At 41.6% G+C, this 27,071-nt stretch overlaps 3 protein-coding genes across 3 annotated transcripts; all 3 read right to left on the bottom strand.

The window, feature by feature from the left end:
- Positions 1–1,207: 1,207 nt before the first annotated feature.
- Positions 1,208–1,811, bottom strand: LOC124263657 (perlucin-like). The gene is given in 2 exon segments (XM_046698311.1): positions 1,208–1,558; positions 1,561–1,811. Coding segments are annotated over 2 exon segments (483 nt in total). The 5' UTR covers positions 1,778–1,811; the 3' UTR covers positions 1,208–1,292.
- A 10,507-nt stretch (positions 1,812–12,318) lies between these two features.
- Positions 12,319–13,695, bottom strand: LOC124263651. The gene has a single exon (XM_046698305.1). The coding sequence runs from the start codon at positions 13,693–13,695 to the stop codon at positions 12,319–12,321; it is 1,377 nt and encodes a 458-aa protein (XP_046554261.1).
- Positions 13,696–21,544: 7,849 nt separating this feature from the next.
- Positions 21,545–23,170, bottom strand: LOC124263655 (perlucin-like). The gene is made up of 2 exons (XM_046698309.1): positions 23,102–23,170; positions 21,545–22,198 (listed from the first exon to the last, which is right to left on the bottom strand). The coding sequence occupies exon 2, from the start codon at positions 22,163–22,165 to the stop codon at positions 21,671–21,673; it is 495 nt and encodes a 164-aa protein (XP_046554265.1). The 5' UTR covers positions 22,166–22,198; positions 23,102–23,170; the 3' UTR covers positions 21,545–21,670.
- Positions 23,171–27,071: the final 3,901 nt, after the last annotated feature.

Below are 27,071 nucleotides of genomic sequence, written 5' to 3'. Positions count from 1 at the left end.
TTGGCGGATCCAGAGAGGAGGGGGGAGGGGGGGGTTCGAACTCCCCTTTGAAAATAACTTAAGTCCACGTTGAAGATTTTTGTTTGCGTTGGTGGAGCCAATGGGGGGTTCAGAGGGGTCGAACGCCTGTTGTGCCTTGTGCGTTTAAGGGCACAACAAACGCCCATGCACAGGGTATCACACGGGTTATCATACGGTACCCCAGCCGCCGCCCACCCGGTTTACCAGCCTACATTCACAATGTGTAAGAAGGTGAATCAGTTACATGTAAATCTCTTGACTATTATAACCAGGATATTTAGAGTTGAAAACATTATATATATTTTATAAATATTTAAGGAAAATTTGAAGTCAAGTTAAGAAGGGTGAATGTACTGGGAAAGTGCATTGACCAAGCTAACCGAACTGTTATTGATTCACTTTTCTTGGGGGAATAACAAATTCTCTGAATTGACATAAATGAGGGTGAAACGTTCAAACTGGTGTTTCTACACAAATTGGGTGGATGGACATTTGGGATACAGATGGTCAGTTTGGTCAGTTTGTCAATAAAGGGGCACGCATAGGATCTGAAATGATTTGATAAAGTATTTTCTAGCGCCTACCAATCTGAGATATTAGTTAGATATGTCATGGTTTGGTTGATGTATGGCTTAAGGATAACTAGCAATGTCATTTTATCACTGGAAGAAATTGATGGTACCAAATAAAGTCTCCGGAAGGGACTAATGAAAGTAACTAATTATCAAGATTGGATATGAGTTATTTCTGTAGGAGGTAGGACATCATTTCGGGGGGAGGAGGCAAAAATTGTGAAGAGAACCAAAACTTAGCTGACTGAGGGAGAGCGGGGGACTCTAGGCCCCTCCGTTGACTTGAGAGGTTCTCTCCGTATATTGAGAGAATGGCTCAGATGAAATTGTAACTTTAGGAGTTGTACAAGAAACCAACAAGTTCTTCCAGGAGATTTGTGAATCTGTGTTGCATGTAAACTAGGAAAGCTAGGTAGTTTCTGAGGACCTTTGTGAAAGGATTCATGCTAAAATAAATGGACTTGAACACCATACCGGACTTAACCTTCACTATTCATCTTAGCTACATCATCCCCAGAACCAGAGTGGCTAGACAGATTGCCTAGGGAGGAATGGTAGAACACCCTGAAACCCCAGGTAACACTATAAATATGTCAAACGTAATCAATTATACATCGCTTAAGCTATTTAATCTAATTTAATCTCGAATAGATAAAGTCCATACATGGCACGACATTGAATGTCACCTCTGACGAACAGTTATCCGACAAGACTTCCAGATTCAACAGCATCTGTCTCACAGATGAAATTGTGACGCAAATCACAGAATTCGTCGTTCCACTTGAAGCCGAGACTTCGGGTCAAGGTCAGACATGCCTGTCGTTCGCCATTATTGCTAATGTACTCTGGTGACCCAGGATTCCACCACGTCTGACCAACCTTTCCTCCCTTGAATCCCCACTGCCACTCCCCCCTCACGAGGTATTCAATGGCCCCCAGCCACACGTACCCAGTGCTCAGACTGGATGAAGATCTGCCTCGAGGAAGGTCTGTTCTGCTGCTGTTTCCACATACGCCAGGTGAGCGCCCACAGCTTGGCAATACACAGCAGCCTCTGCCCAGCTTGCCTTGATGAGAATAAGTGCATAACATGATTCGTCATGCCGTAAATAGCCAGACGGACATTCTCCGACGACGGCCCCGAGCACCGTACACAAGAAGACCAGCACTTTCAGAAGGAACATGGTGCTTAGCGCAAGACTCTGAGAGTTGATGGTCTGTGAACAATTAAGTAACAAGATAAAGTTTGCTCGTCAGTTTATAAACGTATCTTATCGCATTCCTGGACCACTTTAGAGAGGTGCAGCTCAGCACCTGTTGTTAAACTCGTTCAAAAAGTCTAATAAACTCAGTGAACTAAGCAACGTTTCCATTGTAACTAGACACGTATAACCGAAACGTATGTTCAGTGGAGGACATTATCTATAAAACATTTCTGATGAATATCAGTGTATGAAATAAGGCCCGTCCAACAGCCCGAGACGGTCTAGATTTCTGACGGACGGTCTAAATTTACAGCTAGCCAGCCCGATGGTCTGGTAAAAATTGTAGATGTTCCATATATCTAAGTAAAATTACCATATTTGGTCTGGTGATATCCATTTTGGGCTGGTAACATTTTGAAGTTACCAGCCCTGATGTCTGGCTGGGTTTTTGGCTTATTTCATACACTGCAAACATGCAATTGTTATCTTAAACAAAGTAACGATTGTTACGTCATAGTTCCAGACTTTCTACCTGAGATGTGACAGGTGGGACAATCTGTGTCAGGTCATGCCAACCCAAGTCGACACTTTGCCCAAGGCTACATCGTCTGAATAATATCAGCTTCACACTTGGAACAGTATCGACATTCAACCAAACTGTTCTCACTCTGTTCTGCCCCGAAGGTCAGCAAAACGACGGTGTCGGTAACCTAAGTTAACAATCCTCGCTTAGGGCCAACTGATTTGCTGTTCTATTGACGTGTCTGCACCCCTACGTTATTACCAGAAAAACAAATGATAAAGAGTTTGATGGCGGTTTACGTTTGTGTTAAATATCTTCTTTGAATTATTTCAATTGCATCTATGATTAACGTTAACCATATGGGGCAATATGAACGTCGCATTTCTTCTATCAACGTAAGTTTAGAAACCATACATCCAGATGAAGCTGACTTGTCACGCGACATTCAACGGATGCATTGTGGGAATGTAAACATTGCCAACGTTGCCGTGTCGCTGTTTAATTGTGAGTCGAGCTGAGACATTTTATCCGTCGAAACATATAAACGTATTGTTTCCAGCAGTGATGTTAGCCGAGTGAAGCAACTGCAAAGCAAGAAACGGTGTGCTTCGGTGTAGTTTACTGTTGGAGGTTGTACGAGGCGATGACAACTGACATGCATGGTGACGTCGGTTACCAAGGGTACGGTTGATAACGAGGGGGCAAGCGAGAATGTCACAATACAGTGTGACGTCATGCAAAAAGTGTACATTATCGCCTGATAAACTACTGTCGGCGCCTTTGATAACGTTTCTTTAGCCAGTCAATAGACCGATCCAGTCTGTCAATCAAAACTGGCGCATGCGTCAATTTTGGCCAATCAGCAGGCCGGGCGCGCTGTGTGGATTTGTCAGACTTATTTCCGGGGTCAAACGATGCATCCGAAGCGATGTGCTTCGAATTATGCCACTTACACTCGCTATATTTATTACATATTGCTGCGATTTGATGTGTACCTTAACCAAACCATTACGGTCAAGACAACAAAAAATGGAGGCGGATCAAGAAACGCGATAGGCCTGACGATCAGTTAAATGTCTGCACCATCGTTCAGGAAACCTACGTCTGCCTGCTGATGAGAATTTGCACGAATTTCCACACTTTTGCACATGGTCAAAATCATTACCAATTGATGACAACAAATAGCAGTTTAAGACTTTGCAAGTGTTATAAACACGGACAATTCTTGTAACTACAAAAATGTTTTTGCTTAACGTTTTTAGTCACTACTAGGCATTGAGTTGGTACGCCATAAGGCTCAAATGAGACAGGCGAGAAAGCCGTGACACAATGTAAATAAATCCTCATTTCGGTTAGGGTCAACCGAAATATCAAACTTGTTACATGAAAGAACAATGTGGCGGATATTGTCCCGTTCGCTCTTAGATATTCTTCAATTTGTCACACATTTTAGGATGTTTTTAAGTTTCATAAGCACAATCCGAAGGCCTACAGTATCTTGTTAACAGAGCGAAATATTCGAGGAGTAATATTTTATATTCAAACGGAAATATTGTCAGTGTCAGCAGTTGCCTATCATGCCATATCCAAGTATCAAAATTAATTCATATGAGTGCCTATAAAACCATGCCTTAAATATTTCAGATTTTTTATAAAGAGTTGCATGGGACTTTGAACTGAATAACCTTCCTCCAGGTTGATCGAATACGAAAACTATGTGAGAAGAACAGTGACTTTCTGGAGTATTGGACGGAGTGAAAAAAAGTGTATATCTTAAATATGAGAACATTATTTGAAGTTTTGGTACCACATAAATTATTCACATATATTGGTACATTTTAGGAGTAATATTACAACTGTAATTTTGATAAATTCACTGGAAGTGATAGCAAGGTATGTTTTAACATCTTGCTTTTTTAGTAAACGTGGAAGGGTAATAAAATTAATAAAAATCTAATCAATAATAAATAATTATTTAATTGATTGACATATTCTTATGATTTTAAGACAGAACTAGGCAAACAAACACCATACATATCATGGCAGGACAATCACTTGGTATTAATTTAGTTTCTTGGCTCCTGCTTTTAGATGGGTTTTTTAAATACTACATTTACCTAAGAAGATAATTCTGAAAGTGATTGCTAGTATCATAACTCATTAAAGTTTTTTCAACATCCAGAGAATTTGAAAAAGAAAAGGCTACGTTTTGGTCACATCCTGGTCAGGCATTATCCAGTCCTGGTACAGAATAACTTACAAAAGTCTCAGTTGACTTTTCATGTAAGGGAATAAATATTGAAACATATATTTAACCCATATTTGATGTAATTCTTCTGATAAATCATCAGTGTTTTAGGAGGTTACTAATATTTGATTCTTAGCAAATGTTAGTGTTTATTAAGATGATGGATTTGGACAAATTGTTCAAGGTTTGTTGATGGTTATTTGGAAGATGAGCTTCATATTAAATTGCACACTGGTTTGTAGGAGGTGAAGGCTTCAGGACATTTTCATGTCTGTTTTCCTAAACCTTTGTTATGACTTTTACCAAATTTTGAATCAACTTTACTATAATTTTATGGCACCAGTAAGTATCTCAGAAAAGGAAATAGATCAAAATCAGTGTTATGTCTAGGGATATGGTCTCAGATCTAATGAAACAAAGATTATCATTGTTTAAGAAGCAATAATGTCAATATGTAATTGTATTGACAAAAAGCTTTGAACATAGGATAGTTTCTTTGCACCTTATTTACACTGGTAGTTAGCAGTTAAACATCTCTGATGAAGAAACAATAGATCTACATTTGGGTAACATTCTATTTCAATGCTAGTTAATTGTTCGGATAACTATGGATCGATCCTCTGTTCCAAGATTTTGCATCACATGTTTCCTATTTCTGGAAGATGGCTTAGCTAGTGTACAGGTGCAGACTGTATCTTGGATCTTCTTTGTGTTCTGGTGCTGCGACATACCTGTACATAAACGATGGCAGTTCATGAAGTCTAGTATTGTGGAAGTTTCTATGTAAATTAGGATTCCACAACAAAGTACATATAGAAAAATAAAATGGAAATGATGATTACAAATATGATTTCCTTATATTCAGTGTCATTTTATCATGGTGTAAAGATTTTGAAGAGAGAAAACTTTACTGAGAGTTGCTGCAGATCAGCTGTTGAATATTTACTTCTGGGTATGTCCAGACACGTCCATGGAAACATACTGTTTACAAGCCCAATTATCTTTTCCAGATTTCCAAAAGATCAAATAGGTTATGATGTGATTGATTTGTTTACATTAATAATATACAGACAAATAAGATGCATGAAGTAGTAGACGGGAAATATTTTTGCTTTTATTTACCATTCTCTTCATTCATTAAAAGATAGAAACCCATGTTTTCAGATTATTGAACTAAATTTGAACAACGCCAACGGATAAGTAAGGCGCCCCGCGCAGTGTTGATAATCTATTTATAGATACCGAAACGATCTGCAACATGAACATGTGGTTGTGTTTCCCGAGTTTTATAAAATTATAAACCCAAACAACAAAATTCAGTTACCTTTCTCCTGCTAATATCTGTGACGAAGGTGAATTGCCAGATAGATTAATTGACTCGAAAGAAATTACGATTAAGAAAGTAAGAATAGTTTATGGATAACAACTTCTTTATTATATATGATGCGACGTTTCGGTATGGATTCTTATACCGTTGTCAAGCAAGAGTGAAGTACTACAGCACAGAACAGACTTATATACATGAACAGGGATTAAGTAATAACAACATGTAGGACTGAATGAGGGGATTAACAATAACAACAAGGCACGGTGGCAATAATGTAGTGACAATAGGAAGCCAATGGTGGTGGAGGTAAAAAACAAAATATACATGCTGATGAGATTAATTAACAATGATGGCTGAGGTGCTCTAATCTGTTGTTTTTATGAGATCATTGTATGCAGAAGGGATGAGATATCCCTGGTCTCTGTTGATTGAGGGCTTGTGTCTCCGGATTTGAACTGCTTCTGCAAGTTTCCTTTGGTGAAGTCCTGGTGGTTTTTGGATAATATGTCCACATTGTCCCAAATTATGTTGTGATTGGGGCAGTTGATGATGTGGTCTGATATTGCCGATTTTCTATCAGATTTAGTGGTAGATGATAAGTGTTCTTTGATTCTAATATTTATGGGCCGGGAGGTTTCGCCTACATAGGCCTCGCCACAGTCACAGTTGATTTTATAGACAACACCTTTGGGTTGATGTTGTCGTTTAGAGGTGTTCCTGCCATTCGCTTTCAGTAGGGTTTTTAGTGGTGTAGAGCTGGTAAAGTAGGTTTCGATGCCTGCTTCTCGCTTGAGGAGACGGCTGATGTGGTGAGAGGTTTTCCCTATGAAGGGAGAGGAGATACGAATAGGTGCTGGTTCAGGTTTGTTGGAGGCCGGTTTTCTTGTTGGGTGGAGTGTGGTGCTGATAATTTTATCGACTAGTTTCGACGGGTAGTGGTTGAACTTGGTGAAAACATGGCGGAGGTGCTGTATTTCTGTAGTGGGACTGGTGGAGGAAAGGTTGATGGCTCGTCTGGTGAGGGTGGAGATAATGCCAGTTTTGGTTCTCAAAGGGTGGTTGGAGTCAAAATGAATGTATTGGTCGGAGTGGGTTGGCTTTCTATAGACACTGGTACGGATCTTGTTGGCTGGTGTTCTGGTTACAAGGACATCTAGAAAGGAAGTTGACCACTGGATTCTGTTTCTAAGGTGAATTGGACCCGGGGTGCTGTTGGTTGAGGTGTTGCAGGAGGGCTGCTGGGTCTTGGTCTTGCCGAAGGATGACAAACGTGTCATCGACCTTCCTGTACCAGCAGGTTGGTTTGATGGTTGAGGTGCTGAGTGCTTGCTGTTCGAAGGAGGTCATGTAGATTTCTGTGAGTATTGGGGACAGAGGGGAGCCCATGGGCAGGCCGTGGATTTGTTCATAGTAGTCGTCTCCCAGGTGAAGTAAGTGGAGGTGATGCAGGCAGAGGTGAGGGCAATGATGGAGCCAGTGGTGAGGTTGGTGTCAAGGGGGTTTCTAATTCAGAGATGCGTTGGCGGAGGATTTGGAGAGTTTCTTCTATGGGGACACTTGTGAAGAGGTCCACAACATCGTAACTCAGGATCTGGTCTGCTTCAGTTATTTTGAGGAGTTTGTTACAGAAATCCGTTTTCACCAGAGATTCAACCATCCGCTGTCGAACCTAGTCGATTTCCGTTAGGAGCACCACACTGTACCCAACAAGTGTCTCTGGAGCACACAACAAGTCTGAACCAGCACCTATTCGTGGATTTTTATCCCTCTGGCATAGGAAAACCTCTCACCACATCAGCCGTCTCCTCAAGCGAGAAGCAGGCATCGAAACCTACTTTACCAGCTCTACACCACTAAAAACCCTACTGAAAGCGAATGGCAGGAACACCTCTAAACGACAACATCAACCCAAAGGTGTTGTCTATAAAATCAACTGTGACTGTGGCGAGGCCTATGTAGGCGAAACCTCCCGGCCCATAAATATCCGGAATCAAAGAACACTTATCATCTACCACTAAATCTGATAGAAAATCGGCAATATCAGACCACATCATCAACTGCCCCAATCACAACATAATTTGGGACAATGTGGACATATTATCCAAAAACCACCAGGACTTCACCAAAAGGAAACTTGCAGAAGCAGTTCAAATCCGGAGACACAAGCCCTCAATCAACAGAGACCAGGGATATCTCATCCCTTCTGCATACAATGATCTCATAAAACAACAGATTAGAGCACCTCAGCCATCATTGTTAATTAATCTCATCAGCATGTATATTTTGTTTTTACATCAACCACCATTGGCTTCCTATTGTCACTACATTATTGCCACCGTGCCTTGTTGTTATTGTTAATCCCCCTTTCAGTCCTACATGTTGTTATTACTTAATCCCTGTTCATGTATATAAGTCTGTTCTGTGCTGTAGTACTTCACTCTTGCTTGACAACGGTATAAGAATCCATACCGAAACGTCGCATCATATATAATAAAGAAGTTGTTATCCATAAACTTTCTTACTTTCTTATTAGTCACCAACTTCTAAATGCCAATCAAACAGATCACTATGTGATATATGGTATATAGGCTCTATATGGTATATGATATATAAGCTCTATGTGATATATGGTATAGAAGCTATATATGAAATGTGGTAATTAAGCTCTATAGGGTATATCAGCTATATATGATATATGATGCATAAGCTCTATATGATATATGATACAAAAGCTCTATATGTTATAAAAGATCTATGTGGTATATGATATATAAGCTCTATATGATACTGAGGATACATACGCTGTTTGTGATGTATGATATATAAACTCGTATCGACATTCAAAAGGTTTAGTTGTAGTCTTTTGTGTTTTTTGCCTGAAATATTGACTTTTCTTGGAATGTGTTTTTTGACGAGGGCCGAGGGTTTGGCAGGATGTGCTCATGTTTACCAACCACCTTATATTACCAGTATTTGATAGTCACTCACAGACTTGATACAGTCTATATCGTGGACTCACCTTTTAACAGAGGTCGAGTTGGATTATAGAAATGGTTCATAGGCCTATACAGTATTGCTGCTGTTACACGATTCAACCACTGTGTCGCCCTGCGATTGTCAAACTAATCCTGTGTGTTTCAACAGATTTGTTCATTATTTATTTCAGCCTGGGATTCAAGAGTATCAACCGTCAAGAAGGAAGGATAACTATATATGGATGAACAACTTCTTTATTACAGCGAGAGCGACGTTTCGCTGTAGGTTCTAACACCGTTATCAAGCATCGCTTGCTTGTTCACCCATATATTGTTCTCCTTCCTTAGAGAGCGAGAGCGACGTTTCGGTGTAGGTTCTAACACCGTTATCAAGCATCGCTGGCTTGTTCACCCATATATTGTTCTCCTTCCTTGAGAGCGAGAGCGACGTTTCGGTGTAGGTTCTAACACCGTTATCAAGCATCGCTGGCTTGTTCACCCATATATTGTTCTCCTTCCTTGAGAGCGAGAGCGACGTTTCGCTGTAGGTTCTAACACCGTTATCAAGCATTGCTGGTTTGTACACCCATATATTGTTCTCCTTCCTTACTGCCCCAACTTCCAAATGATTCTAAAAAACGTTAACCATCAAGAAATCTCAAATGGACAACACCGTATATTCAGAGACTAAGCGTTAGTCTATAGTGACCCAAACACCCATGGTTAAGAATCCACGCCCTGTTCATTCATCAGAACATTCTCAACTCCCATGAGAGATACCCACGGGTGACTTGTGGTAAGTGGTAGATCATCTGTGACTTGACTATGGGCAGGTCTCCTCACTCTGCAGCAAGATCCAGGTCCCAGGATCCAGGTCCCAGGATTCTATGAAAGGTTTGTTTATGTTTGCTTCATATCTATGTATCCTGTAGATACATCTGCGTATATAGTTTTATTAAATAGATACAGTTAGGTAATGCATTGAAACATTATTTTGTATATCTCTAGGTTAACTTTCAAATTGATTTAAATTAAAAACTTGCATTCCATAATTAGTATAGAAATATCTATACATCTTGAGGTGATCAACCAAATGTGTATTTGGGATAATTTATCCTTTAATTCGTTAAATCTTCTCATTAAGTCTAAACGAAATCTATAATTCAATCTAACTCTAAATAATTGCTTCTCATTTTCCTATGCTATAAATATCCACTGACACAACAATTTGTGAGGTGTCTGTATCAGATTGTGAAACTGCAATATCGTTGTTATGTAGTACTGACCTCTTTAATGAATCCCATAGCACACTGCGGGAAACCTAGTGGTTAAAGCCTTCGCCCGGGATAGTTTCTCAACATGGATACAATGAGTGAAGCTCATTCCTGTGTACCCCGACGTGATATTGCTGGAATATTGCTAAAAGTGGCGTAAAACCACACTCACTCACTCCTGGCAAACCCAAGTGTCTCGGGAGAAGAAACTACCCCTTTGCGCTCTGTATCAATGGGTCTCCACGTGTTGTGACGATTTGGTCAGGAGGGATGTAATGAGAAAGCGGGGTAAAGTCGGGTTCTAAATATGTTTACACATAAAGTGCCATGCATGGATGTATGCTGGGGTGTCCTCCCATTACGCAGACAGCCAGTTCGCAGACACCTTAAAACAACATCATTTACGGTTCAATGAACAGATGAGCAACTACCTGTTACCTACACAGTATAATGGAATAGTCCAAATAAAAACACAAAAAAAAAATCTAATATTTATTTGATCACAAGAATACAATATTTTTCAATTTAACAATGCATAATACACTCTCTCAAAAAAGAAACGCAACCCCTGTTTTTTTGGTAATGTTTATATCAATTTTAACTGGTTATTACATTGGTATTTTTAAAGATAATTTGACATGGTGAACCTTAGGTCAGCACGGTATAAGGTAACAGTTTATGCAGGTCAGTATCGAACTCTCAATTTACGCTAGGGGGCGTTGTCTTCAGTATCTCGTTGTAGAGCCACGAGCTCTAATCACAGCAGTGCACCTCCTCGGAACAGAACGAATCAGACGGCGGATGTTTTCCTGGGGGATTGCTCTCCACTCTTCCTGGAGTGCTGCGGCCAGTTCAACCAACGTGTGCGGTTGTGGTGTACGTGCACGAACACGACGATCCAGCTGGTCCCACAGATGTTCGATAGGATTGATGTCTGGCGATCTGGAGGGCCACGGCATCACGTTGACGTTTGAATTCTGTAGGAATGCCACTGTTGCACGAGCTGTATGAGGGCGGGCATTGTCATGTTGAAACAACTCCCTCTGTGGGTCGATTATCGGCAGAAGATGTGGCTGTAAGACGTCATCAATGTACCGTTGTGCCGTCAAATTGCCACGAATGATGACCAAGTCTGACCGTTGGTTGTAAGACATGGCTCCCCATACCCATGATGCTGACTCTCCAAATCTGTCGACCTGTCGAACGCAGTTCGGTGCAAAACGTTCATTTGCTCGTCTATAGACACGTTGTTCACCGTCACGTCGTTGAAGAAGAAAACGAGACTCGTCACTAAACCAGACTCTTCTCCAGTTTCTTAGGGTCCATCTCCTTACGTTAGTACACCACCTGAGACGTTGGCGTCGATGTTGGCGTTTCAAGACGGGCCCAACAACTGGTCTTCTTTGCACGTAAATTTGCCTCATGTAAACGGTTCCTGATGGTTTGGGCCGATACTCTCTCAAACCTGGCACCTGTGTTGCAGTGATGGTGGGTGTGGCATGCCGATTACGTAGGTGGCTGAGTCGAATAAAGCGATCCTGAGCCGGTGCGTGGTGATCCTAGGGTCTACCGCTCCTGGGACGATCTTCAATTGCATGGAACTGTGTGTAACGATTCCAAAGTCGTGAGATTATTGTTTTGTGTACGTTTAGATGACGGGCAACTGTTCCAAAGCTTTCCCCGGCCTCAATGCGACCAATGGCAATATTTCGATTTGCTGTACTCAAACGGGGCATTTTCGAACTTGCTTTGCAGAGCAAATTATGAGAGAAAATTACAAACTACGCGTGCTTTTAAAACCCTCTACATGAACTGTGTTTTCAACGATTTGCACGTGCAACAGGCTTTTAGCATTTTGTACATGACAATTTCGCACTTTCTCAAATAACACGGATACAAAGGTCATCATGTGTGAAAATGGTTCCGTTTGGGAGCTTATACTGATCAAATGGGAACGTATTAACAGTATTTTGAAGAAAATTCTAATTTACATTCACCATCTTTATTCTAGAAATGATGTCAGATATTTAGATAGGGGTTGCGTTTCTTTTTTGAGAGAGTGTAGTAGCACAGTAGCTTTAAGTAGATATATCTTTGACATAGCAATATTTTTCTGTATTTATAGATCTAATTAAAGCTTAGTTATAGCAAGTCCAGTAAAGTTCATGTCTTGTTAGCCAAGTTTTATGAGGTTTGCCACCGCATCTAGGAACTGAAGAGGAGTTTTCTCGCCGCGACTCAGTGTGTCTTTGAGCCTCAGGATCCTGTTGTCGATCTCTCTGTAGACTCGCTTGCGACTTGGAGGAGCAGCCCCAAAGTCGAATTGTCTCAGCTTGGCTCTGTCAGCCATCTCGATCCTCCGAATTACTTCCACAAAGCGAAATATGTTGGGGTGGCGGTGTGGAAGAGATCTGTTCATCCGACTGTGGAAACCTTCCAAGTTGTTGTTGGTCCTTGGTCCTACAGTGTTGTGGGATGGTTCCAAAGTGACAGTGGAATCGGGCGTCATAGTCCACCCATGTGACGACCATGTAATCCTTGAAGTCCTCAATGCGGTCAGAGGCTGGGAGGAGTCCATGGCATCAATCCAGGTGTCTTGAACCTGATCTTTGTGGCAATAAGGCAAGGGCAGCTGCTCCTGATGAACTCTTTTTACTGCTGGATCCTCCTTGTATGCAACTGTGAGACCTAGATCTTGTGTCTTCCTCCACAGGGCTTGGGAGAAGTGGAAGAAGCATCCCTTGGTCTCTGCATTTGGAAATTCCATCTCGATGGCTCGGATGGTTGCAAGCTCAAAATCTGTCTGTATTTTTGCTGGGGCCAGGGGACGATTCAGTTCCTCCAACACCTTCTCCTTGAGGAGGCGGAACAGTCTAACGTAGGTGGTGGTTTGACGATCAGGCAGAAGGGCAAAGACTAAGGGGTATGACACCGAGTTGCAACGGGCATGAATTATGTAAACCTGATCCCAAAGCCCAGGGCAGGCAGTGAAAGTTCCATCCATGTAGATGGTATCGGCGGTCTGCAGCACCTGGAGCTGTTCAGTGGTAGAGAACACTAGGATCTTGTCTTGTTCTCCATCAGAAAGAAGAAGGAAACGACGTCCATTACTTGTCTCTGTCCAACTGTCTTCCAAATGCACTTCTCGTCGGAGGGTGGTAGGTAACGCTGGCATGGTCTTGCGGCGGTGTCTGTACAGAGAACTGCTGACGCTGGTGAAAGATGGAAGAACGTGTAGGTTGTCTTCCTCCTCTACTGACAGCTGCTCTGTGTACAAGGTCTGCATCTGAGTTGTCTCCTCTCTAGCTCGCTTGCGCAGTTCACTGACAAATCTTTGCTTGGGGCAGTCATCTGGTGCATGGTTGTGCTCTGTCTGTGTTCGAAGGAAGTCTCCGACAGTTGAACACCTCCCCGTGCAGGTCTTGACGATGCATCTCCAGTGGGTGCAGGTCTGTCTGACCTTATTTCTGGTGTAAACATAACCATCCAGAACAATTTGAGGGCCCCCTCTCTGTGACATCAGATACTCCACTCTCCGCACTCCAGCCATATTGATATCGAACAGATATGCTTTTCACCATTTTATATATTTGTTGAGTCAAATTTAAAATTAGTCTATTGATAAAATTAATTAATTAATCCTTGTTTTTAAAAACAGATGTAAAACTCTCTTAAGATCTTTCCTCATACAAAGATCAATTGATACTAAAAACAAAGTGAGGAGAGAAGAGAGATTATCATTAATCGGCGACCATGTTCTGTGTAAACACAGTGACAAACCTCTATTCGATAGTAATTGATAGTAAGAACAACTTCGAGAAGAAAAAACAGATTATCATTTACTCACAACAAAGTTTTATTTACACTCAACCAAAGCAAGCTTCTCAATAACGAACCTCAGCCTCCTCCACTCACTAGACTGTGGACTGTTCCATTATACCCATAGGTGTTACCCTAATTAACCTTCTTGCTCAGTGTCTGCCAACTGGGTGTCTGCCAACTGACTGGGTGTCTGTCAAATGGGAGATAACCTATGCTGGTGTTGTAGTTCTTGCTAACCGCGGTACCAGTCCAAAATGGGTACCCCACTGGTATCACATAGTGGTATCACATGATATCCCATGTGGGTATGGCACAGGGCTATCACACAGAAGTATCACACAGTGGTATCACATGATATTCCATGTGGGTATGGCACAGGGCTATCACACAGACGTATCACATAGTGGTATCACATGATATCCCATGTAGGTATTGCACAGGGCTATCGCACAGGAGTATCACATATGGGTATGACTCAAGGGTATCACACGGAGTATCACAAGGGGTACCACGCAGTAGACCCACCTAAACCCCCCACCCGGTTGAACAACCTACCTTCACAATGTGTCAGAAGAATCAGTTATACGTAAATCTCTTGATTTGTTATATATATGACCAAAGTAATCAATTATAAACCATTTAATCTAATTTAATCTCGAGTCAAGAAAGTCCATACATGGCACGACATTGAATGTCACCTTTGACGAACATTTATCCGACAAGACTTCCAGATCCAGCAGCCTCTGTCTCACAGATGAAATTGTGACGCACATCACAGAATTCGTCGTTCCACTTGAAGCCGAGACTTCGGGTCAAGGTCAGACATGCCTGTCGTTCGCCATTGTGGCTGCTGTACCCTGGTGATCCAGGATTCCACCACGTCTGACCAACCTTTCCTCCCTTGAATCCCCACTGCCACTCCCCCCCCCCCTCACGAGGTATCCTATGGCCCCCAGCCACACGTACCCAGTGCTCAGACTGGATGAAGATCTGCCCAGCAAGCCCTCGAGGAAGGTCTGTTCTGCTGCTGTTTCCACCTACGCCAGGTGAGCGCCCACAGCTTGGCAATACACAGCAGCCTCTGTCCAGCTTGCCTTGATGAAAATAAGTGCATAACATGATTCGTCATGCCGTAAATAGCCAGACGGACATTCTCCAACGACGGCCCCGAGCACCGTACACAAGAAGACCAGCACTTTCAGAAGGAACATGGTGCTTAGCGCAAGACTCTGAGAGTTGATGGTCTGTGAACAATCAAGTGACAAGATAAAGTTTGCTCGTCAGTTTATAGACGTATCTTATCGCATTCCTGGACCACTTTAGAGTGGTGCAGCTCAGCACCTGTTGTTAAACTCGCTCAAAAAGTCTAATAAACTCAGTGAACTAAGCAACGTTTCCATTGTAACTAGACACGTATAACCGAAACGTATGTTCAGTGGAGGACATTATCTATAAAACATTTCTGATGAATATCAGTGTATGTAATAAGGCCCGTCCAACAGCCCGAGACGGTCTAGATTTCTGACGGACGGTCTAAATTTACAGCTAGCCAGCCCGATGGTCTGGTAAAAATTGTAGATGTTTCATATATCTAAGTAAAATTACCATATTTGGTCTGGTGATATCCATTTTGGGCTGGTAACATTTTGAAGTTACCAGCCCTGATGTCTGGCTGGGTTTTGGGCTTATATCATACACTGCAAATATGCAATTGTTATCTTAAACAAAGTAATGATTGTTACGTCATAGTTCCAGACTTTCTACCTGAGATGTGACAGGTGGGACAATCTGTGTCAGGTCATGCCAACCCAAGTCGACACTTTGCCCAAGGCTACATCGTCTGAATAATATCAGCATCACACTTGGTACAGTATCGACATTCAACCAAACTGTTCTCACTCTGTTCTGCCCCGAAGGTCAGCAAAACGACGGTGTCGGTAACCTAAGTTAACAATCCTCGCTTAGGGCCAACTGATTTGCTGTTCTATTGACGTGTCTGCACCCCTACGTTATTACCAGAAAAACAAATGATAAAGAGTTTGATGGCGGTTTACGTTTGTGTTAAATATCTTCTTTGAATTATTTCAATTGCATCTATGATTAACGTTAACCATATGGGGCAATATGAACGTCGCATTTCTTCTATCAACGTAAGTTTAGAAACCATACATCCAGATGAAGCTGACTTGTCACGCGACATTCAACGGATGCATTGTGGGAATGTAAACATTGCCAACGTTGCCGTGTCGCTGTTTAATTGTGAGTCGAGCTGAGACATTTTATCCGTCGAAACATATAAACGTATTGTTTCCAGCAGTGATGTTAGCCGAGTGAAGCAACTGCAAAGCAAGAAACGGTGTTCTGCGGCGTAGTTTACTGTTGGGAGGTTGTACGAGGCGATGACAACTGACATGCATGGTGACGTCGGTTACCAAGGGTACGGTTGATAACGAGGGGGCAAGCGAGAATGTCACAATACAGTGTGACGTCATGCAAAAAGTGTACATTATCGCCTGATAAACTACTGTCGGCGCCTTTGATAACGTTTCTTTAGCCAGTCAATTATATTTAGACTGGATTAGAACTGCACATTATGTTATCTATAAACTGAATTACATATAAATAACACTTCCAGAGGTTTACGATATTAAACTTTCTCTTACTCATTGAGTCAGAATACGCTGGAATATTCCGAAAACCCGAGGAAATAACGTACTGTCCCTTAGTCATAATCTTCATTCACGTGTAAAATCAAACTGAGGCTAAAAAGTGTAAACGTTGATAATAACAAGCATGGCGTGTTATGAGTCAGTGTTATACGATATGCAGTTTTATACGTTTCAACTGTTATACATTGTTCACGGTGACACTACAGATCCTGAAAAACAACTGAAGGAGACCAAATAAGAAACTACTATGACAAGGTTAAATACTGGTGCTGATAACGGTGATATATGATACATAAGCTCCATGTGGTATGTAAGGTATATATCATGTATGGTTTATAAGCTCTATATGGTATATGATAAATAAGCTCTATGTGATTTATGATATTTAAGCTATATATGGTATATATGATATGTAAGCTATATATGGTATGTGAGCTATATATGATATATGATACATAAGCTCTATATAGTACATAAGCTCTATATGGTATATGCTACGTAAGCTCTATATGGTATATGCTACGTAAGCTGTATATGATATATGGTATATAAGCTCTACGTGATATAAGATACATACACTCTATGTGATATATGGTATATAGGCTCTATATGGTATATGATATATAAGCTCTATGTGATATATGGTATAGAAGCTATATATGAAATGTGGTAATTAAGCTCTATAGGGTATATCAGCTATATATGATATATGATGCATAAGCTCTATATGATATATGATACAAAAGCTCTATATGTTATAAAAGATCTATGTGGTATATGATATATAAGCTCTATATGATACTGAGGATACATACGCTGTTTGTGATGTATGATATATAAACTCGTATCGACATTCAAAAGGTTTAGTTGTAGTCTTTTGTGTTTTTTGCCTGAAATATTGACTTTTCTTGGAATGTGTTTTTTGACGAGGGCCGAGGGTTTGGCAGGATGTGCTCATGTTTACCAACCACCTTATATTACCAGTATTTGATAGTCACTCACAGACTTGATACAGTCTATATCGCGGACTCACCTTTTAACAGAGGTCGAGTTGGATTATAGAAATGGTTCATAGGCCTATACAGTATTGCTGCTGTTACACGATTCAACCACTGTGTCGCCCTGCGATTGTCAAACTAATCCTGTGTGTTTCAACAGATTTGTTCATTATTTATTTCAGCCTGGGATTCAAGAGTATCAACCATCAAGAAGGAAGGATAACAATATATGGATGAACAACTTCCATATTAAAGCGAGAGCGACGTTTCGCTGTAGGTTCTAACACCGTTGTCAAGCATCGCTAGCTTGTTCACCCATATATTGTTCTCCTTCCTTGAGAGCGAGAGCGACGTTTCGGTGTAGGTTCTAACACCGTTGTCAAGCATCACTGGCATGTTCACCCATATATTGTTCTCCTTCCTTGAGAGCGAGAGCGACGTTTCGGTGTAGGTTCTAACACCGTTATCAAGCATCGCTGGCTTGTTCACCCATATATTGTTCTCCTTCCTTGAGAGCGAGAGCGACGTTTCGCTGTAGGTTCTAACACCGTTGTCAAGCATCGCTGGCTTGTTCACCCATATATTGTTCTCCTTCCTTGAGAGCGAGAGCGACGTTTCTAACATCGGTGTAGGCTCTAACACCGTTATCAAGCATCGCTGGCTTGTTCACCCATATATTGTTCCTCCTTCCTTGAGAGCGAGAGCGACGTTTCGGTGTAGGTTCTAACACTGTTATCAAGCATCGCTGGCTTGTTCACCCATATATTGTTCTCCTTCCTTGAGAGCGAGAGCGACGTTTCGCTGTAGGTTCTAACACCGTTGTCAAGCATCGCTGGCTTGTTCACCCATATATTGTTCTCCTTCCTTACTGCCCCAACTTCCAAATGATTCTAAATAACGTTAACCATCAAGAAATCTCAAATGGACAACACCGTATATTCAGAGACTAAGCGTTAGTCTATAGTGACCCAAACACCCATGGTTAAGAATCCACGCCCTGTTCATTCATCAGAACATTCTCAACTCCCATCAGAACATTCTCAACTCCCATCAGAACATTCACCGTTGTCAAGCATCGCTGGCTTGTTCACCCATATATTGTTCTCCTTCCTTGAGAGCGAGAGCAACCTTTCGCTGTAGGTTCTTACACCGTTGTCAAGCATCGCTGGCTTGTTCACCCATATATTGTTCTCCTTCCTTGAGAGCGAGAGCGACGTTTCTGTGTAGGTTCTAACACCGTTGTCAAGCATCGCTGGCTTGTTCACCCATATATTGTTCTCCTTCCTTGAGAGCGAGAGCGACGTTTCGCTGTAGGTTCTAACACCGTTATCAAGCATCGCTTGCTTGTTCACCCATATATTGTTCTCCTTCCTTGAGAGCGAGAGCGACGTTTCGGTGTAGGTTCTAACACCGTTATCAAGCATCGCTTGCTTGTTCACCCATATATTGTTCTCCTTCCTTGAGAGCGAGAGCGACGTTTCGGTGTAGGTTCTAACACCGTTATCAAGCATCGCTTGCTTGTTCACCCAGCGATATTTGTTCTCCTTCCTTGAGAGCGAGAGCGACGTTTCGGTGTAGGTTCTAACACCGTTATCAAGCATCGCTTGCTTGTACACCCATATATTGTTCTCCTTCCTTACTGCCCCAACTTCCAAATGATTCTAAATAACGTTAACCATCAAGAAATCTCAAATGGACAACACCGTATATTCAGAGACTAAGCGTTAGTCTATAGTGACCCAAACACCCATGGTTAAGAATCCACGCCCTGTTCATTCATCAGAACATTCTCAACTCCCATCAGAACATTCTCAACTCCCATCAGAACATTCTCAACTCCCATCAGAACATTCTCAACTCCCATCAGAACATTCTCAACTCCCATCAGAATATTCTCAACTCCCGTGAGAGATACCCACGGGTGACTTGTGGTAAGTGGTAGATCATCTGTGGCTTGACTATGGGCAGGTCTCCTCCCTCTGCAGCAAGATCCAGGTCCAAGGATCCAGGTCCAAGGATCCAGGTCCCAGGATCCAGGTCCCAGGATTCTATAAAAGGTTTGTTTATGTTTGCTTCATATCTATGTATCTTGTAGATACATCTGCGTATATTGTTTTATTAAATAGATACAGTTAGGTAATGCATTGAAACATTATTTTGTATATCTCTAGGTTAACTTTCAAATTAATTTAAATTATAAACTTGCATTTCATAATTAGTATAGAAATATCTATATATCTTGAGGTGATCAACCAAATGTGTATTTGGGATAATTTATCCTTTAAATCGTTAAATCTTCTCATTAAGTCTAAACGAAATCTATAATTCAATCTAACTCTAAATCGTTGCTTAAAATCCAGTTACATTGTGAAAGCAGTAAGAATGCAGATCAGGACTGTACACGTATTTTGGTATCCACCTCCTGCCTCCTCATCGATTCCACCTTGTAGAATCTGGCTGTTGTTACAGTTGTGCCTGTCACCTCCCATCCATGCAGGTAGTCGCCTGCACACCCTGATATATGTGGTGAATATGGGCCTTATACCATGGTCTTTGTAACGGCGTATTATAACAGCTGGTAAACACGGTATATCCAGCATGCATTACGTACAACAGTGGGTGAGCTTTATATCCAAACGTCGTTAATGTACCGTGGTGATGATACAATGTTGATGTGTTTGTTTTGTCGCATGTGATTTTCTTTGCATTCATTGTGCTGTTTTAGAGAGTGAGAACCGACTGCAGAGCTGTCAACCCCTAAAGATGGTTTGGAGTGAGACTGAAAAAAATAAGCCGGGGTCCAGCCGGGGTCATGTCGAGGGCGACGCCCTGGTTGGGGGTCTTTGGGGGGCGAAGCCCCCCGCCCCCGAAAATGAAGTTTAGTGATTTTCAGGAGCATTTGGAGCCTTCTGGTGGCATTATCTTGACACTAAAAGATGCATGCTAAGAAAAAATAATAAGCCGAATCATTCGCATAAACATCATTGTAGTACTTCGTTCATTCAGGCGTTCTTTCAATGTTCAACTTTACGCAAAAACGAACGAAAATGCGTATTAATTTTGAAATTATTTTTGGCTACCAGATATGCGTGAGATTATTATTTGGAGGCGTGAGAGCGTGACATTTGTCAATAAAGCGTGAGACTCACGCCAAATGCGTGAGAGTTGACAGGTATGCGACTGTCTGTGTCCTTTGCTAACTCGGGAAATGATGTAAACGTCAGTTCTAGAAAATGATTGCTTCTCATTTTCCTATGCTTTAAATATCCACTGACACAACAATTTGTGAGGTGTCTGTATCAGATTGTGAAACTGCAATATCGTTGTTATGTAGTACTGACCTCTTTAATGAATCCCATAGCACACTGCGGGCAACCTAGTGGTTAAAGCCTTCGCCCGGGATAGTTTCCCAACATGGATACAATGAGTGAAGCTCATTCCTGTGTACCCCGACGTGATATTGCTGGAATATTGCTAAAAGCGGCGTAAAACCATACTCACTCACTCCTGGCAAACCCAAGTGTCTCGGGAGAAGAAACTACCCCTTTGCGCTCTGTATCGATGGGTCTCCACGTGTTGTGACGATATGGTAAGGGGGGATGTAATGAGAAAGCGGGGGTAAAGTCGGGTTCTAAATATGTTTACACATAAAGAGCCGTGCATGGACGTATGCTGGTGTTGTTGTTCTGGCGAACCGCGGTACCAGTCCAACATGGGTACCCCACTAGTATTACATAGTGGTATCACATGATATCCCATGTGGGTATGGCACAGGGCTATCGCACAGGAGTATCACATATGGGTATGACTCTAGGGTGTCACACGGAGTATCACAAGGGGTACCACGCAGTAGACCCACCCAAACCCCCCACCAGCCTACCTTCACAATGTGTCAGAAGAATCAGTTATACGTAAATCTCTTGATTTATTATATATATGACCAAAGTGATCAATTATTAACCATTTAATCTAATTTAATCTCGAGTCAAGAAAGTCCATACATGGCATGACATTGAATGTCACCTTTGACGAACATTTATCCGACAAGACTTCCAGATCCAGCAGCGTCTGTCTCACAGATGAAATTGTGACGCACATCACAGAATTCGTCGTTCCACTTGAAGCCGAGACTTCGGGTCATGGTCAGACATGCCTGTCGTTCGCCATTGTGGCTGCTGTACCCTGGTGACCCAGGAGACCACCACGTCTGGCCAACCTTTCCTCCCTTGAATCCCCACTGCCACTCCCCTCTCACAAGGTATCCAATGGCCCCCAGCCACACGTACCCAGTGCTCAGATTGGATGAAGATCTGCCCAGCAAGCCCTCGAGGAAGGTCTGTTCTGCTGCTGTTTCCACATACGCCAGGTGAGCGCCCACAGCTTGGCAATACACAGCAGCCTCTGCCCAGCTTGCCTTGATGAGAATAAGTGCATAACATGATTCCTCATGCCGTAAATAGCCAGACGGACATTCTCCGACGGCGGCCCCGAGCACCGTACACAAGAAGACCAGCACTTTCAGAAGGGACATGGTGCTTAGCTCAAGACTCTGAGAGTTGATGGTCTGTGAATTCTCAAGTGACAAGATAAAGTTTGCTCGTCAGTTTATAAAACACAAATTATCTTATCGCATTCCTGGACCACTTTAAAAAAAGGTGCAGCTCAGCTGTTGTTTGGCAGCCTTAAAAAGTCAGTGACCTATACATGGATACATTGTAACAATCTGTGTCAGGTCATGTAACTCCAAGTTCACACGTTGTCAAAGGCTACACCGTCATAATAAACTTAGCATCAGACATGCAACATTATCTTACATGTTATATAGTTATTTAAACGCGAGCTTTGGGGAATCAGCTCGCTTGGCAAGAGGTCTGCCCATACCAACCCACACACAACACAACACCTGAGTAAATAAACAAGGAGTTTATTACACAGCAGTCACTGAACCATCTTACATAATCAGTCAATAATAGCATAGTTTACAATTAATTATTAGAACATGTTCACAATGCAATCAGATATCAATCTGATACATAAACTGATACATAAACATCACATGTAGATTCGTTATACACGACACATACTACATTAATCGCGATACATATTCCAATGTACACAACAATAGTTCAGTACACTACACATCACCCCAGTGGGGGTTCATACAATCTACATTCTGTAACGGTCCTAAACAGCATAGTATTCACAACGTAATGCAATAGTTAAAATATCCCACACACTCTATACATTCTATAATAGTCGAAAAAAAAGTGTAGTGTCAATCAGTATTAAAAAAACAATCCTAAACTGTAATACAGAGTAATTGTGAGATATATTAAGCGACGCCACGTTCCACATAGACGGTTGTGCCGAGGGTAACACATAGTAAAGAGATGTCCACTAGATTAAAGTTAACATAGCATAGCAATGGTCAAGATTTATCGAACTTGAAGAAAGTAGAGTTACATACCTGAGTGAATTTACTAGACAGACACCCCCTGATTTGTGACTGTCATCTGTAATATATATCTATTCTAGCTATCGCAAAGAATCGCGTTTACAGATATAACTTACGATAACGTTGTTATTGTGAACGTGAGATTATGTCATTTAGTTGGACCGAAGCATCGATGGCCAGTCGCGAGTATGCCACGAAGGTATATGTGACACGCACGTGATTTGACCAACATGGAATACAAACAGCCGTAAAGACAGATAAACGTAATGCACCTTGGTTCTATAAGCTTTAGAGATACTGGTCCCGGATTATGTCCGATGCTCGTTATCAATGTGACCCTTGACAGGTTTAAGATTGAGGAACGTGGTCAATTAGTCTGTAATATTCCCAGTTTTCAAAAAGTCATATCGTTATAAAATATTGGTAAAACTTTGTCCAATTTTTCCGTGTTAATATAATCGGTACAGGGCTTAGCGATCTTCAAAATAGAATAAAATGATCGTATCAGACCGTATTACCCCCGAGAGAAGCATACAGCTCATTGCATCGACACTCAATCAAACTGTTCTCACTTTGTTCTCCCCGGATGGAAGGTGTCGGCAGCGAAACCGACAGACCGCCACGTTTTATGCTCTTTCATCATAGTTATTTTGGGTGTATTTGGTTGATGTCATCTTTAAACGGGATTATATCTCCAGGACACACCATTTTACACAGGTGGGACACATGCATTATGCCTCTCTACATCTGCTATATAATGTTGTCTTGTTGATGTAAACACAGTTGATGTTTATACTGTCATGGGAGACCTACCTCAGGAGAAGGCATTCTGCTTGGGGGGTAATGCTCCTACTTCTGATTGCCTACTCAAGAGTTCATCGCTGAATGTAGTACAGCCCTACACCATTCTGGACGACGGGAGTATGTAAAACAAAAACAGTTATAAATTGTCTTGAAGACTTCAGCCTTGGACTGTTTCCATTATGGATCGACATTCAGTGTTCAGTTGTGTGCTGTTGACCTTCGTCCTGATATGTGAAATGTTGATGTGAGATCATTGGTTCTGATCAGCAACAAGGATATACTTCTAATGTTCTTTCTCTAATGTGGAACGTCATTGTTTCATTTAAAGGTATGTGGAGCAAGGCTATCGTCTGTAATTGATGTGATTATCCCTAAGGTCGCCTTTTCATTCGTAGTAATACGTGCTGCCTGTCCTTCAGGTGTGCTCTTAATTTGTGACACAGACAGACAGTTTACTGATGTCTCGCCAATCTGTTTTCAAATAACCACACTGCTACTGTTGATTCCCGTGTTGAAAGAAAAGGTTAACTGGAAATCAGTATGTACATAAAAGTGACAAAACCCTTTCCACATCCATAAGACATCTCTGTTACTCTCAGAGACGATGTAGTTCAGACAATATGATGATAGTGATGACACCAGGGGTTCTCGAAACCATTAGTTCGGTATGAAACTAACAGTGAATAATCAAATGCGAAATAATAAACAATTGTATTCTAAATGTATTTAAGTTTACAAATATCAACAAATGGCAGTACAATATCAAAATATGAAAGCAGTGATTACAGCAATAAGACAGGGAGGATAACATAACTGTAACAGTGGTCAAGCCTCAAGATTAGGCCTGGGCTGAGAATCCAGGATGGGCAGTGATCTTCATACATTTGCTGGTCTACAGAAGTAGACATACAGATGGACAGTGCAGACATCCATACATTACTATATTTCACTATATTTAGTAAATAAACTGACGGGCTAAAGAAATGTTACCACTTTGAAATTGAAATTACCAACAATTCCAAATTCAGCTGCAATCACCATCACATGAAAACACATCGTCCAAACGCAACAATGAGTTTTCCACTTGGAAATGAGGCATGCAATGCATGCTTTTTCGCCATTTTGTCCAAATATGGTTTGCATGTTTTTCACGCAAAGCGAAAAAACTCAATGCCAAACGTGTATAGAACCACTGCAAACGGGCTGTCAGACATTCATTCTATTGACGAAAACACCAAAACAATGGCTCGATCAACTTTGCGACAACGAGAACGGGCGATTGGAAGTATCGAAATGGGAGCCTCTCAAACACGTTGCAAGACCTTGGCTGTCATCACTTCACCGTCACCAGACTCGTGCAGCGATACCGTCAGACAGGACTGACCTCAGACAGGCACACAACCTCGAGTCAACAACGTCCCATGAGGACCAGTGTCTGCGCACGCTGCATCTGAGAAACTGCTTCCTGGCGGTGACGTCATCAGGGGCGCATGTCTTGGGTCACCGTATAAGCCGATACACAGTAGACAGACGACTGAGGTCCTATGGAATCCGGGCTTACAGATCTTTCCGGAGACAGCAGATGACAGCCGAACATCGTCGACGGAGACTTAGATGAGCCCAGATGGTTCGACGTTGGCAGCGACGTGAGTGGCAGAGGGTGCTATTCTCGAATGAAAGCCGCTTCTCTCTGTTCATTTTGTTTTATGGATCTATCTTTTGTGGTTATTTCACAGTACGGTTTCTAATCTATGATAGCGTTTCTTTAGCCCGCCAGTTTATATTTAGACTTGGTAAGGACTGGAAATTATGTTATCTATAAACTGAATTACATATAAATAACACAACCAAAAGTTTACGTTCTTGAACTTTTCCTTACTCTCTGCGTCAGAATACGCTGGAATATTCCGAAAACCTCGAGGAAATAACATACTGTCCCTTAGTCATGATCTTCATCCACGTGTAAAATCAAACTGAGGCTAAAAAGTGTAAACGTTGATAATAATGTGGTAGAGTTTAAGTCTGTACATAGTGATCAGGTTTTATCATTCAGCTGTTTTACTTTAACATGTTTAAACAATGGCATTTGTATATTTCAGTAAAAACAGTAACTAATACCTATTTATTGGTTTTATTTCAGATGTATAGAGCAGTCATTTTCACTGATTTATGAATAATCAAATCTCTCATTTCAGGCTGCATAGGATATTTAAACAGTTGTAAGTAAAGTAATATCAGAAAACCTCTTTTCTTTTGTTAAGTGTATTTTATTGGGTAAGTCCACTTCAGTGTAAGGTAGATCAGCTATCAATCAACGTATAAGCCTAGATGTTTTATTGACTGGCTTGTTTTGAACAGAGTGTCCTACTTTTAAGCCCTTCGTTTTCACATCTGCATTTTTCTCACGACACAACACTCTACACTGGGATACAGACACAGGATCGGAGACTGAAGGGATTGATATGACATTGTCACATTGTCAACTGTGTGGACCACAACACACCCGTGGGATTCACAGGGGTGTCAGTTTGCAACTCACAAGTTTGTATCAGAAATAAATAAAAGGACCTCACACCCGAGCCTGTGCATTGTGATATCTTCACAGAAACACATTCATGGCTGTTACAATAACAATATCATGAAAAATAAGGGGACCAAAGAAGAAAATACAAATTCAAATTTAATTGCAGTACAAATACAATGACTACATTATATTAAACCATTGATTGTCGCATTAAGGACAGTGGTGATAACATCCACATTGCCGGACGGGGGAGAAAGCTGATCATCCCGCAGTGTGTGATAACAGCACCTGTATATATGTGTACAAGAGCCGGAAGGATGAGAAAGCTGATCACCCCGCAGTGTGTGATAACAGCACCTGTATATATGTGTACAAGAGCCGGAAGGTGGTGAAAGCTGATCATCCCGCAGTGTGTGATAACAGCACCTGTATATATGTGTACAAGAGCCGGAAGGTGGTGAAAGCTGATCACCCCGCAGTGTGTGATAACAGCACCTGTATATATGTGTACAAGAGCCGGAAGGTGGTGAAAGCTGATCATCCCGCAGTGTGTGATAACAGCACCTGTATATATGTGTACAAGAGCCGGAAGGTGGTGAAAGCTGATCATCCCGCAGTGTGTGATAACAGCACCTGTATATATGTGTACAAGAG

Source organism: Haliotis rubra, unplaced genomic scaffold (genome assembly GCF_003918875.1).
Source record: "Haliotis rubra isolate DU_JTF1 unplaced genomic scaffold, ASM391887v1 Scf892, whole genome shotgun sequence".
Taxonomy (NCBI): Eukaryota; Metazoa; Mollusca; class Gastropoda; order Lepetellida; family Haliotidae; genus Haliotis; species Haliotis rubra.
Note: the sequence above shows the minus strand (reverse complement) of the source record. Positions and strands in the feature narration are given on the sequence as shown.

Bases quoted from the DNA above. Each gene is read 5' to 3' on its own strand.
- LOC124263651 (XM_046698305.1), bottom strand. From the start codon at position 13,695: ATGGCTGGAGTGCGGAGAGTGGAGTATCTGATGTCACAGAGAGGGGGC.
- LOC124263655 (XM_046698309.1), bottom strand. From the start codon at position 22,165: ATGTCCCTTCTGAAAGTGCTGGTCTTCTTGTGTACGGTGCTCGGGGCC.